The 14,740-nt window shown below is 43.3% G+C and overlaps 1 protein-coding gene across 1 annotated transcript in view; it reads right to left on the reverse strand.

The window, feature by feature from the left end:
- Positions 1–14,740, reverse strand: part of gmds (GDP-mannose 4,6-dehydratase) — a 122,792-nt gene that overhangs the window by 66,389 nt on the left and 41,663 nt on the right. Inside the window, exons 6-7 of the mRNA XM_044044534.1 lie at positions 14,046–14,150; positions 6,177–6,304 (exon numbers count right to left, since the gene is read on the reverse strand). Coding sequence (XP_043900469.1) covers positions 6,177–6,304; positions 14,046–14,150 — 233 coding nt within the window. The remainder of the gene's footprint in view (positions 1–6,176; positions 6,305–14,045; positions 14,151–14,740) is intronic.

The following is a 14,740-nucleotide window of genomic DNA, read 5'->3' on the forward strand; positions in this document are numbered from 1 at the left end:
GCAAAGGGAGTGTGAAGGAGCACGAGCGAGGAGGTCACTCACATTCCAGTCCCAAAGAGTCTGCCAGACTCCTCAGACAATTAAAACAAGATAACCCTCCCTCAATCACTGCAGTCTGCTGGACCAGTGAAGACTTCACTCCCTGACTCCCAAAACTGTCACACACACACACACCCACACACACACACACACACCCACACCCACACCCACACCCACACCACACACACACACACACACACACACAGAGAGAGAGATGCCTGGAGAATTAGGATGCCTCAGGTCCTAACCACAGGGAAACAGAACCAAATGTAAATGTTCTATTTTCTGTTGTTTCTCTATTTAAGTCTTTTCCATAAACATAGCATAACTGCAGGACACATCTTCATCCACACAAAACTCACCACGACAACTCCAAAAGCTGCAGTACACATGCCAGGACTGTAGGTGGCACTGTAGCACTGCTTTACCAGAACCACAGAAGAAGACGCTGAGCATACACGTTAAAACACGTTACAAATTAAATAAGGCTAAAAAAACGCCCTATCTCCCTTTCGTCCCCTGTGATCAAAACTCGCTGATTCAAGCCTTCCGAGAAGTCGCTTCGCCGCCACCATGTCCGATAAAATCTCGCTAGCTCACATCTCGCATTACATTGGTGGATTTTCCGTGATGTGGCGTGGACGGCGCTGTTATTGGTGGAATATCTCAGAGTACTTTATTGGCAATAACTGTCAAACTGCGGAAAAACAACAACAAGAAAATCATCAACAATGCGACCGACGAGAACTGTAGTGGGGAGAGTGTGTACGGTTCCTCTGAATAATAGGAAGCCTTAACTTTGAAAAGGTGGATAAATGGATGAAAAGTGTGCTTCATTCCCACTATTGACATATTTACAGTTGAAAATGTCCTTTATAATATGAAGACTGTATAAAAATAAGGACTGCTTTAAGTCACTTTTGTGAAAATTGAGGAAAAGCGGAAGAAGACAGTCATCTCCAGCTTCTTCCAGAAGGGTAATCATGTAGGAATAGTTTTCTGATGTGAATGTTCAAAGGTGTAAAAGGTCAGAAAACCATCCCAAACACACAGCTAACACAACTGTATGCATAAATATATGAAAGATTAACAATATTGACACAATTTGCTTCTATTGTAAAACCAACGAAGAAGAATGAATCACACAAAGGTGGTTTATGTCACATGGACCACCTACGTGCATGTTATCCCTCTTAGTACATGGCTTAGAAACATACAAGCATAGGGTTCCGCAGCATCACTTGACTGACACACCAACTGGCATGCAAGAACATCCCATAGACTCATAAATCAGGCAATATCTCCTCACTTCGAATCACTGCTGTGAAACTGTGAAACTACTTTCATGGTTAAATAATGGATTCTGAGATATTGCCTGATTGATGTGCCATCTCCTGTATAAATCAATACGATGAGCCGCGTTCTTTCCTGCCAGTGGGCGTGTCCTAGGTTACCAAGTTGTGTTATGTAAGCTACTGGAGCTATAGTGGATTAAAAATGTGATTTCATTGATTACAAGGAGGAGAACACAATACAAAAGTATTTTACCTTCAATTGGTTTAATAAGTGCTCATCATTTCATGCCCAAGAACTTATTTCAAACCACAATGAATGGTTTTTATCTTGTGTTTGCCTATAATTGTATAATTGTCCTTGTCTTTCCACACATCTTTGTACCTCTGCTTTCCACAGAGGGGTTCAAACTGTCCTGTGGGCAACATTTGAAAGCTGGGGATTCTGGTTACACAGGGTGGGTGAGGAGAGCCAGAGAGGAAGGATGAGAACATCTGCTTTCACCCTCAACCCAGCAGGGGAGAGCTTAGGCCTGTCAGTCTGAGGGAGGGAGGCGGCCAGCTGCTGCTGCTGCACACGCACGCACACACGTGCACACTGAATGTTATAATATCAAAGCCTAGTGGTAACATTACATGTCTTATATTTAACTATCAAGGTTGTTCTTAAAATCAAGGCCATAAATAATATAGAAATGTGCTCATGTTGCAAAAATAATTACAACATATGAGAGACTGACATTTTCTTGTGTCCTTAAAGAGCAAGCACATACATAAAGACAGCTCTTACTGCTCCAGGGACAATGGATGCACATTGTGTCCTCAGGACCAGACAAAATAATGTCCAACCATGTGTACATTCACTGTGAGTATAGATTATTTTCAGTCATACTGTTTTTCTCTTCTATGCTGATGGAAAGATTACAACCAACAAATGAAGTGAACAGTGATGTCCACTCAAGAACAAAACAACACACACACACACACACACGTTCGACATTCATGACATGAGGGGACATTGCATTGACTTACATTCATTTCCTGGAGACTTACTCTAACCCTAACCACAATTACTACTGGCCTAATCCTAATCCTAACCCTAACCCTAATCTCAATCTCAGCCTAACCTTAAAACATACCTTCACCTTAAAATGTAGTAATTTACGTTATGGGGACTTGCTTTTTGTCCCCACAAGGAAGACAAGTCCCCATAATGTGACTGTGTAAACAGGTTTAGGTCCCCACAACATTAGTAATACCTGGACACACACACACACACACACACACACACACACACACACACACACACACACACACACACACACACACACACACACACACACACACACACACACACACACACACACACACACACACACACACACACACACACACACACACACACACACTGCAATGTCACAAGATTTATTTTAGTTTCATTCATTTTCCACCAAGATCTCATATGGATGGTGGGAGAGTCGGACCACTGCGCAGAGCCTTCTCCAGCACATCCCAAAGATCCTCCATGGGTTTAAGGTCTGGACTCTGTGGTGAAAATGACGTCTCATGCTCCCTGAATCACTCTTTCACAATCTGAGCCTGATGAATCCTGGCGTTGTCATCTTGGAATATCCCCGTGCTAATCTGGTCATTCAGTATATTCAGCTTGAACCTGGACCTGACCAACTGCAGCAACCCCAGGTCACAGCACCACCCCCACAGGCTTGTATATGTATATTTTCCCTTAAAGTTTAAAGTTTACCCCAGCCCTTTTTGGCTGGGTGGGGATTTGAACCGGCGACCTTTGGGTTACAAGTCAAGTTCCCTTTCCACTTGGCCACAGGTTGTCCTTTTTTCTTTTTTTTTTAATTTTTTAATTTTAAACCAACACTATATCATGTGCTGTGAAACTCAACAATCAACTATTTTCCCAGCAATCTTCTTTAACTCCTTTGAGATTCTGGAGCTAGTTTTTGAATAAATTATAATTAACGTCCAAAAAGTTATCATTAAGCTCGTGCAATCACAAAGGAACTGTTTTTGGATCTTTGTCTAAATCTTCCCTGGATAGAAAATCTTTTTCTTTTCTAGCTCATTTTGGTTTACTTCCAAGTCTTTCTATTCCTTTTATTCAACGAAAATAAAAAGTTATTAGCTCAGAAGAAGAAGGAGCGTATTAATCAGGAATTCCTATATACAAGCAAAGTGAGGCTCGGAGAAAATAATGAGACACCTCAGAGCGGATCAGATCTGTCCTCACGCTGTGTCAATGTATGTTTGGTCAAATAAGTGCAGTGTGTGAGTTCATGTGTAATATTCAGTCAGGTTTTACCACTCTGATCCACAGGGGGGCAAAGCACAATGTGCCACACACACTAAGTTAAATATGTGCATGTACACACATGAGTTTTTGTTGGTCAACTGTCACAGAGACACACACACACACACACAATGGCTAATGTAGGTCCATCGAGATTTGCACGTATTTGGAGGATGATGAAACCCAATGCTCCCTCTCCTCTCCTCTCCTCTCCTCTCCCATTTTAGCTCTTTATTACTCCAGCTGTGTTTATTAAAGCTTTAGCTGGCAAAGATATTTATCAGCCCCTGAATGACTTCTGTAATAATCTGGACACACGCGTGTGCATAAGCACCAACATCAGCAATCATTTATTAAAGTACCAGAAGCAAGATGCATCTCTAGAATGATTTCTACGTACAGTCCACTACTACGACCGTCTTTGTATTAACAGTTACTTTTTATGACAATGTCCAGGAAGGTTGGAACAACAAGCACAATTTTTTTAGTTGCTACAGTTGAATTATTTAATTATTCAAATCTCCTCTCACTTCTTCCTCTTATCGGAGCTTGGGTAACACCGCTTCATTTGCTTCATTAGAGGAGAGGAGGGAATTGGGAGGCGGCAGTCCTCGGTAAAGATGGCTGACTCAGCTCAGACAGAGCCTCTAGTGAGTGATGGGAGAGGGTTTTCTCCTCTCCCTGGAATGCTCTTCAAAAACATTATCATAAAAGAAATGATTTCACAAAAATAAAAGTCCAAAAATTAACACCTCTGAGCAAGATAAGATGAGGACGATCTACGTCATTTTATCTGCAGATTTTATACTAAACCTGCGGCATGTGATCCATAATTCAACAATAACAACAATAATAATACTAATAATGATAATAAAAATGATAAAGGGCTCCACTGAGTGAGAGAATGTGGCAGGCCCAGGTCTGTCTGGCTGCCGGGGACAGACACCCGATACCTGGCTGAGACGATGCCCAGCCAACCGCATGCCTTCAGATGTTGTTAGAGCAGACACACTGCACGCCCCTCCTGCCACCCACAATCCATCCACAGCCAATTACACGCAATTTCCCTGTCCTGGGTGGGGTGAGTAGTGGGAGAAACGGGGGGGCAGTTGTCAGCCTAAAGCAGACACATGTGGTTCTGTTTACTAATTGGCCGTTGTTTAGCTTTGCCATGGCAACACTGCTGACAGTGGCTGAATTGACGGATATTTCAAAGTGACACAGAGAGGCAGAGAAGCGAGTGTTGGTGACAGTGCTGACCTTTGATGGTGTGCAGGGTGGAGTAAACCTCCAGCAGAAGAGATGGTTCACTTACGCATGATGTAAAAATGTCCCACAAACGCGCGTCTGTCTGTTTTTCCTCCTCCTCCCTTCATCTAACCACCACCACCACCACCACCACCACCACCTCAGTTCCCCTCGGCACCTTGGGCTTCTGTTTGACTTTCACAAATCCGTCTTTCTGAAACTGGAGACATGCAGCAAGGAGGTGGCTGATTCACCAGAACTGGAAAGTCTGTTGTTCCCACAGGAAACCTGGAGTCTTTCAAGCTAGCTTGCCCTGGACAGGCTAGTGCAAGCACACGCATGCACTGGGTTTGTACGAGTGGACGGTCAGACAGACCAATAACAGCATAGAGAAACCCGCTGAATGTGAACCAACAATTATGGAATCAGAAGCGGAATCACTGTCAGTGCAGTCGAAAATGGAAAAACGCTGCATGACACCAAAATCATTTCAATGGAAACTTGAATGATTCTTGACTTCTGTTGGGGTTTTTCTTCTTCTTCTCCTTGTATTTTCTATGGTATGGCTATCGTGCATGATATTGTAACGTTTAGTTTGCCTGTCTTTGGTGGAGGTGTGGGGCATCAGCCAAAGAAGACTCCCCTTTTGTAAACAACATTTTCCCAATGCTAACATCTATGAACAATTCAGGTTCTGGTGATGGTGGATGTATGCGCTCATGGCACCTTCTAGTTTCTAGAAGATTGTGGTGCGGTTAGAGTTAGATATGACTGGGGAGAAGTCTTATTACACATCTATAACACAATTGATGCCTCTGCACACCACCTTAAAGGGGAATTCTGGTTCATTTCAAATCTCCACTGCTGACTGCTGGCACCATGACATTAACACAAACATCATATTTCTGTCGCCATCCCCAGGACATGGCACTCTCTTAAAATCTCTCTTTCTCCTGCGGGCGTTCGGGGAACGGTGATGGGGGCTTGAAGGGATCTGGGACATGGGTGAGTTGTGGGAAACCAGAGTGCAGTCTGTGGCCTCACAACATGTGGCCCACTCTCTCTCCTCCCACTCCCCCTCTCTTTCTATCCCTCCCTCTCCTTTGGCAGAGAATCATAGGAGGTTTCACGCAGATTGCATATATTCTGGCCTCAACAGATCTGGGAAGACGTGCTGTTTAATGCTTTAATGTGCACATCTGAACCCTGTTGAACCCTGAAGCAGTGCACTGTGTGTGTGTGTGTGTGTGTGTGTGTGTAGTTGGTTCGTGCTTTACCTCGATGTAGTCCAGGGCATGGCCCCAGTCCCTCATGGAGTCCAGGTTGCCAAGGCTGAAGCTATCGATTTGACCCAGGTGAATCTTTGCCACAGAGCGAGTGATCTTACGCGTCACAAAGTTTGAACCTGTAACACACACACACATAGAATTTGTAAGTGTCACCTGAATACCACATGTCCATCACACAAAATCTCTTACTATAACATTAACCATCTCAACTCATCTAAATATGTATTCTAATCCTGGTCCCCACAGTGATGGTGATATCTTCTGACAAACACACACCTCACACGCACACACACACCCTTCCAAACCACTACTACTGCTCCAAGTCCTCTTCAGCCAAAGAGTAAAAACCTAACATTACAGTTCTTAGATTCTTTTAGATTCCTCCTCTCTCATTTTTCCTTATAATTCAACGCTTTGGTGTGAAATCTGGGCAAGAGGCCAAGGTGAAACCCGACAAAAAAAAGGGAAGTTCCACAGGAAAACGGCCCATGAACAGGACCACCCTGACTCTGCTGTTGTAGTGTCCAGTCCAGAATCACCACACAACAGCAGACACTTCAGATCCAGACCTCCCGGCGGTGCTTCTTGGTTCTTGTGGCAATAGTATGAGCAGGAAATCAAATGAGCTCCTAATGACACTCTCTGCGCCAACAGCAGGATTTGAGCAGCGTTGTGTGTTTGGACGGCACATTCAGGGGACGGTGTCATGTTCTATAGTCCTGCTCGGGGGGGGGGAAAGACGACACAGTGAGCCAACAAGTAAACGCTCCAACCTCCAAACCCAAAGACAGCGTTATACTGATGGAAATCAACACTAAATGTTAGGGTGTCGGGACGAATAATGCCACCAGCTTGGTTGAAGCAGCCTGTCTGTGTTTGAGGGGTTTCACTCTGGTTAGTCTCCTTTGTCTCATGTTCCAAAGCCAAAATAGCAGATATGTGGGTACATGTAAAAATACAATTTCAAAGAGAATCTTGGAGCCTTCATCTAAGCGTTAGCTATTTTTAGCTGCCATAACATCTCCACTGTAGTCTGCATGAATCTCCCACAGCCTTGCGTGAACCTCTTGAAAACCTCTTAAAAACTCGTGCATGCTCATTTTCAAACTCATCGGGCTGGAGGCGAATGTTGCCTATGAGCTCTGCGTAACAGCGTCTCGACACAGGGTAACCGTCGCCCTGACATGGAGCGGAGCAGGAGAATCCCATGAAACCAATCGTGCCAATGCACCACATTTGTAGTCATTATTTCAGAAGTAAAATGGGAGCAGAGACAGTTAGACATGCTTCTCTAAATAAAATACAGCATGTCACGTGGGTCCCGTGTCAGCACTGCTTAGTCACCGCGTTGAGTTGGAGCATATTTGGATCAAAATACAAACACTAACGTTGCATTTAAGACAAATGTCCACACTTTCAATCACTGTTATGGACACGTTAATTAGGAAATAACATACTGTATGTCTACAGAGCATAAATAAGCGGTGTTTGGAAACCCCCACTGAGGTCAGACCTCTCCTGACTATGCATGATCACCTCATCTGGCCCCAGGGCCTCTCTCTAACATGGCAGCTCATGTGTTCTGACAGGTCTCATCCCTGCGGCTCACTGCAGTCAAATGTTCAGCTGCCACTCATGCATCTATCAGTGTTATCTTCACTCTCATCCACCAGCTAGACAGGCTCTTATGTCATCCATCTTACAGTGAGACACCAACAGTGCCATACTTATTTTGGGATGGGACAATTAGCTTTTGTAAAAAGGGAGAGAGAACTTTTGAACGGGAACCCAGCTAACCTGACTTTAGGGACAGCTCCACCCAATGCATGATTTTGAAAAATGCCAAAGGAGCCGTGAGTGAGAGGGGTGGGGGACGTTGGACGTGTGTGTTTATGTTGCAAACTGGTGACGGGGTACACCAGTCGCACATACATAGGTGTGCTGGATGTTTAAGACTGAACCATAAATCATGAGTTGATGAGCTGGAAACCCCCAATATCATACACCGTCTGTGAGGCAATGTCACAAAATCCCCGCACTGGTAACTAGTTTGCAGGTCAAACACAGGTTGTCAAAACTCTTCAGAGCTGAACTGGCTCCTGAAAACTTGGCAGAGGGATACAGTGTAGCACAGAACCCCCCAATCAGTAATAAAGTCCATTATTTCCCCACACACACCTGTAGTCTCCTTGTAAAGCTCACACCTCTGTTTGGAGTGGCTCTGTTCCCTGCCTCGTCTCATTGCTGCGGTGTGGACCAGTTCATGAGTCTTATGGACAAAGCCTACACTGTTACTGGCCACAGTGTTAATGTGTTTCCTTTACTGGCAGCAACACCACAAGACAACCACAGTGAGGACGTGGACACAGGGGAAAGGAGCTGGGGGGGGGGCATGGCAGCGGTGGATGTTTAACCTTGCCCACATCCAGGCAGAGAGACTCATAAAACTACGGGCCGTGAAAACTGAGCAGGCAGCAAAACCCTGGCCAGAAACGGACTCTCTCTCCCTCTCTCACTTAAACACATATTTTCTTTTTTTCTTTCCATCATTCCTATTCCTGACAGGAAGAAGGTAACATGGGGGCAGAATGTGTGTGTGTGTGTGTGTGTGTGTGTGTGTGTGTGTGTGCTAAAAAAGGTGAATAATGGTGCAGCCCCGTGCACACTTAGACCTCAACAAGCCAGAGAGACACTCGCCGTCTCTCTGTGTGTTTATAAGCCTTTACTGAGTGAGCTTCAACCACAGTGTGATTTATTCATCAGTGTTGTGTAACATTTCGTCAAAATGTGTGGTCATAGCTGAGAACGTTGAAGTGTGGAACGATGTCAAACATGTATCAAGTTGATCTTTACTGTTGACTTTGCAAAAGCAGAATAACTCTTCAAACCTGTGATGGGTCACGTGTCTTTTATCACCACACAAATCTGTTCCTAGGACACTTTTTGGACTCAAAATGTAGTCACCTAGACTGTTTATAAAGAACTACATTACAAAAAATAGGAATGCAGACTTAAAAAAGACAAATACATTGATAGATATCTCTCACACCGGCTTTGGAATTCAAGCAGAACTCCAAATCAGACCATATACCACTCTGTCTTTGAGCAAAGTGTGGCAGATAAGCAAATACCATTCATACACATTTCAGGGCTCCTCTCCCGCCATCTCTATCTCTACTGACTTATGAACAAATGACCTGACGTGCAACAAGCACTGAGTAAGAAAGTCTGCATGAGGAATCCTCCTGGGGTCAGGAGACCAGATTCCACTCAGGCCAAAGACCCGTCAGAATCTGCCATCACCGTTATTATATAACTCACGATGAGGGAGAGTATCTGTGTGTAATATCCAAGATAAGACACGCACTCAGCTCTGCCAACACGGCATCTATTCACACCTGAGCGCTTTTCTCATGCTGACTCAACTAACAGAGACTGCACAGAATTAGACATTTGATTCGTCTTGATTCATTGTTAAGTCAATAAAATCTCACAAAATGCTGAAAAGAGCAAAAACATGTCATGGATTTGAAAAGACATAATATGTGTGTAAAGGAGTGGAGAAATAGAGGGCGGGAGATGAACCTGTAAGGGAACAAGAACAAGTGTCATCAGAACACTGTGGGTAATTCTCCGGAGCTACAGGAGGTGACGGGGCGCTCGCAACTTCAGGTCCAATTATCACCTCATAAAGCAAGCACTTGTCAACAAAACCCATCGGTTGCCATGGCGACCTGGGACAGCACAGATGAAGGTAAAACCCTCAATGGCCACGAGTCATGATAGAGTGTAGTCCAGATGACAGGAGGTGGCGGAAGGTGTGGAAGGAGGACACTGTTCTGTCACCAGCTCTGCTCTGAGGTGTCAGACTGCATTCCACTGCAGCCTTTCCTCAAGGTGTGTGTGTGTGGGTTCATATACTCGTACTTGTTGCTTCTTTAGGACCTTTTCAGGATCAGTAGTCCTCATGGAGGCCAAAACCTGGTCCTAATGAGGTGGGACCTAGTGGGATCAAGTTTAAGGCTAAGAATTGCATTGTGTTTAGGTTAAGGTTATGGTTAGGCATTATGTGGCATAATGTGTGTGTGTGTGTGTGTGTGTGTGTGTGGCATTGACTTTGGCAGAGCCATCCCAACTTCCCCAATGCTAGCTGGTCTCCGCTCCTAGCATAACATTATTCTACACTGCCAAGCGTGAACCACAGAGCTCTCAGAGTGCAGAGATGGATGGGACTTCCCCAAATAAACCAGGGGATTAGCCCACAACTGCAGCTGGTCAGCAGTAGCAACAGTGGATATCCACACTAAATATATTGCTATGCTGATTTACAGCATTACCCAACGTCAACACGCTTGCTAATAACTCTGAATAAAAACTTGGGTTATTGGCAAAATGAGATTGTGGGGGTTCGAGGTGTTGTGTGTTTGAATATGATGATCAAATAAACACATATTTCACTGGTGATTACTCTTGCTGAGAGACTCTGGAGTCCATGTAGTGAATGTAGCACCCCTGCTAATACTAATCCCCGTCTTTAGAGATGGTATGAGGGCTGTTTGTTATGGCGAACAGCGAGGCTGACTGAAAGGAGCTAGCTGTGGTGTGAATCATCGGCACATATAGGCTTCTGTTTGCTTTGTGGTGGATTTTTACCGGGTTATTTTCCCCTTCCCTTCACGACTGTCTGATTCCCGAGCTTTCACTGGCCAACAGTGGGAAACGGCTGTTTATTGGTTGAATGATCAGGTGTTTGTGAGGTGAGAGAAACCAGTTTTTGGAGTTTTGGTGGTGATCAATAATTTATGTCAGTAAATAAATGATAAAGTAATTGACTGATCCTAAATACTCATCTGAAACATTAATAAAATGAATAAATGTATGATTTAAATAAGCGGGTCATCCATGCTTTCATTTAATCTCATTTAGAATATTGTAATTCACTATATTCCAAAGTTATGCCAAAAACTAGGGACATATACAACACATATGAGACCAATATTGTGTGGTAAAAATTCACGTGATCTTTAACATCAAAAGGTATCCAATATTCATTGTATATATTATTTTAATTGCCAATGTTATTGTTTTAAAGCACGCCTACTGTTGCTAAATTGCTACACAAACCATGTTTATTATGAATATTATTAGTATGATTATATTAGACGTTATCATTATTATTATTCATGTGACTTTGCAACTCAGTGAACACCATCAATATATTTTCTATTAATCATAAATCATGAAATTAACTTTCAGTTTTATTCACTTTTGCCCCTAAAACATTTTCTCTGCATCATGATCTGAGTCGTTTCCTTAGTTTCCTGCAGAGTCCACATTGTTACCATAACAACAACAACAACAGTTATTATTGTTATTGTTATTATTAGTAGTAGTATTCTACAGTATAGACAGGCAGAAACAGACCATTAAAACATAGTGCATCGTACTCTGCAAAAATGAATATGTCATGGGAGAGTTGAGCAGCACAAAGCAGCAACTCCTCCTCTGCTAAAAACCCTCCTGTGGGCGACAGAATGCAGAGCCAAACACCCCCTCAGTGTGGCCCCAGAGGCCGGGGTAAAAACTGACCAATGCAGCACAAAAAGGGCCACACTGGGTTGTGCAAGGCAGCTGTGGGACATGTGGCCACATCACAGCACAGCGTTCATGCTTCATGAGCAGCAACAGCCGTAACTCTGAGAATAAAAGTGGCAGGAGTAAACCCAGCGGCTGAAGAAATGCTGACTGTGTAGGAAAGAGGAGTACGAACGTGAAATGAAGAAAGTGGGAGAAAGAAAGGGAAAGATGTACGTGTGTGTGTGTGTGTGTGTGTGTGTGAGAGAGTACCAAAAAGGCTGAGGACTTGTTATAATGTCACAAGGCCCTGCGTTTACAGGAATACTTCACTGATTTGCATTTAGCGTTGTATTACTGGAATAGGGGAAGTATTTTTGAAACATTGTGCTTCCTAACCTCAGTTTCCCCTGAGTTGAGAAATATCTTCCTTCTTTTCTTTGTTACTTGTCCACCGGTGACACTTGTTAGCAAAGATGGCGGACACTGTTTACATTCTGGGAATGAGGTCCCGCCCCCCTAAAAAGTGGTCTAAAAAGTCTCAGACCAAGACCACGGGTGGCACGTCAACTAAAAAAGTCGCTAAATATGCACGTGGAAACGGCACGGACCTCCATTCATTCTGTCTCCACTTCTATTATATCTGTTTGTTATATATGTAAACATTAGACGTCTTCTCACTCGTCTGCATCATATTTAATCTCCCAGCTCGATGACAAGTCATCTACTGCCACGCTCAACGCTGAACAGGCTGTAAACAAAGCCAGTTCCCACACCTATCGATCCATGGTAACCCATTAGGGTTTACTGGCTGACCCCTGACCTTGGCTGGGGTCGTGGCCAGGGCCTTCATTAGGGGCGAAATCATAAACACCTGGGCAGCTGACCTGGGTGCAGTGCTGGGGCTGCAGTCATGTGCTATTCATTTTGGAACATGGTGGTGTGCAAATCAGGTTAAACCATCATCTATGACCCTCAGGGCTCAGAGCACATATTAAAAATGTGACCACAGTCCACTCACTCTGTCATAATATCTGTGAGTGTGTGTGGAGGTGGTGAGAAATCTGGCTCCACCAGTGAAGATGACGTCATGGAGAGCGTGTAACTGAACACACAATCTAACATCATCTATGTGACGTGTATACTATGTATACTGACTACATACAGAAACTTGAGATTTTATAACATCAGAGAATGTGCTTTTATTTATATATATATATATTTATTAGAGCTGGGCATAGATTAATTTTTTTAATCTAGATTAATCTCACTGCAATCTTGGAGTTAATCTAGATTAATCTAGATTAAAATGGCTCATTTGAATTCTTCTTCTGCTAAGTGGTGCTCCTCTGTTTTCATCACACCTAACATTAGGAGTAGGACAGAAAAAGTATATCAGAGTAAGATTGCTAGTAGTAGTAGGCAACTATCAGCAACTAATCAGCAAAACGTTGATAACGTTAGCTAAAGCTATACCGCGTGAAGTTAGTTTCAGGTTGGATATTCATTCAGACAGTTGTCGGACGCGACAGTTGGATATCCAACCTGAAACCATTTTCACCGTGGTAAATTACATAGACCGTTATAAAACAAAAAATGACAATAAATTACATAACGTAACGTTACCTACATCCGCGCTCAGCCAGGTCAGAGCCTTCTGGGCCAGGTATACATCCGCGCTAACATATCAAAGTGAAATTCATAGCTTGCTCACTATGTGGACCCAGGTCCCAGACCCAACTTTGAGAATAGATTAACGGCTTAATAAATTATCGCGCGATAAGAGTCTCGCGTTAACGCAGCACGTTAACGCCGTTAACGGCCCAGCACTAATATTTATATATATATATATATATATATATATATATATACACACATATATATATATATATATATATATATATATATACTTATATACTTATATACTTATATATATATAATATATTCAATATTCTTTATTATCTGAGGGTCAGAGGCTGTTTAAACTGTTTGAGTTAGAACTATCTCAGTGTTTCCAACTAGAAACTTAACTTTGTGTCATTATAAAAACTCACTCAAGGCCCAAAGTCCATATACAAAGTTAGCAATTTCCGTTTTGTTGGCATTGTTGTTATTCTACTGCCTCCATCAACCATTTCAAAATGATTCTCTGATGTCTGTGTTTGAAATCCTCCAGTGAGATGCTGACAATGTTTCAGTTACACTCATGATCCACTTAAATGTTCAGTTGTCTTCTGGTCTACAGATGTGAGTTTGTTGTTGTGTGTCACGCAGTGAGCTCACCTCTTCTTGGGCTCTCGTGGTTGAACAGGATCCCGTTCACGGCAAACATGTTGTAGGCCTCTCGAAAGTTCACCACGATCCAGAAGGCGTAAAGCTTCGCTGCACCTGAGGTGAGACACGGAGGAAGAAATGAACAAAAGGAAAACAGAGAACAGAGAAATGAACTGTGTTTATGTACATCCATGAAATTAAAGTTTGGCAAACACCTTTACGTGTTGGTCCGTGACCTTTGCCTAATATTTATATTTTATTCCTCCCTCATTTTGTATATTAATATTTATGTTGATGACTTTTAGGCCACACAGAATGCACTGAATTGGTAGCCGATGCACAACAGCAAGGCCACAGCCACTGACTTCCACCTGGGCCTTCAAGTGAGTTGAGGCGATGAGCCCGGGATGATGGGTTTCACCGGTGAACCCTCTGGAGGTGTCAGCTAAACACCCATGAAGGAGGGCACCCACTTGAATCTGAAGGAAGCCATCAGCCATCAACCTTGTTTGAACATCCCACAGAGTCTTATAAAGGAGTCTCATATATGAGATATTAACAGCTAGTCCTACATGACAAATCCACTGTCTTTGTGCAGCGCGGGAATGTTGCTGGACGACCTGAGATCTAAACTGAGAAAGTCACGTGGCGACAATCAGCAGTGAAAGAACTCATTTGACGTAAAGGTTACACATTCCAGCCGA

This window comes from Solea senegalensis, linkage group LG14, assembly GCF_019176455.1.
Source record: "Solea senegalensis isolate Sse05_10M linkage group LG14, IFAPA_SoseM_1, whole genome shotgun sequence".
NCBI lineage: Eukaryota > Metazoa > Chordata > Actinopteri > Pleuronectiformes > Soleidae > Solea > Solea senegalensis.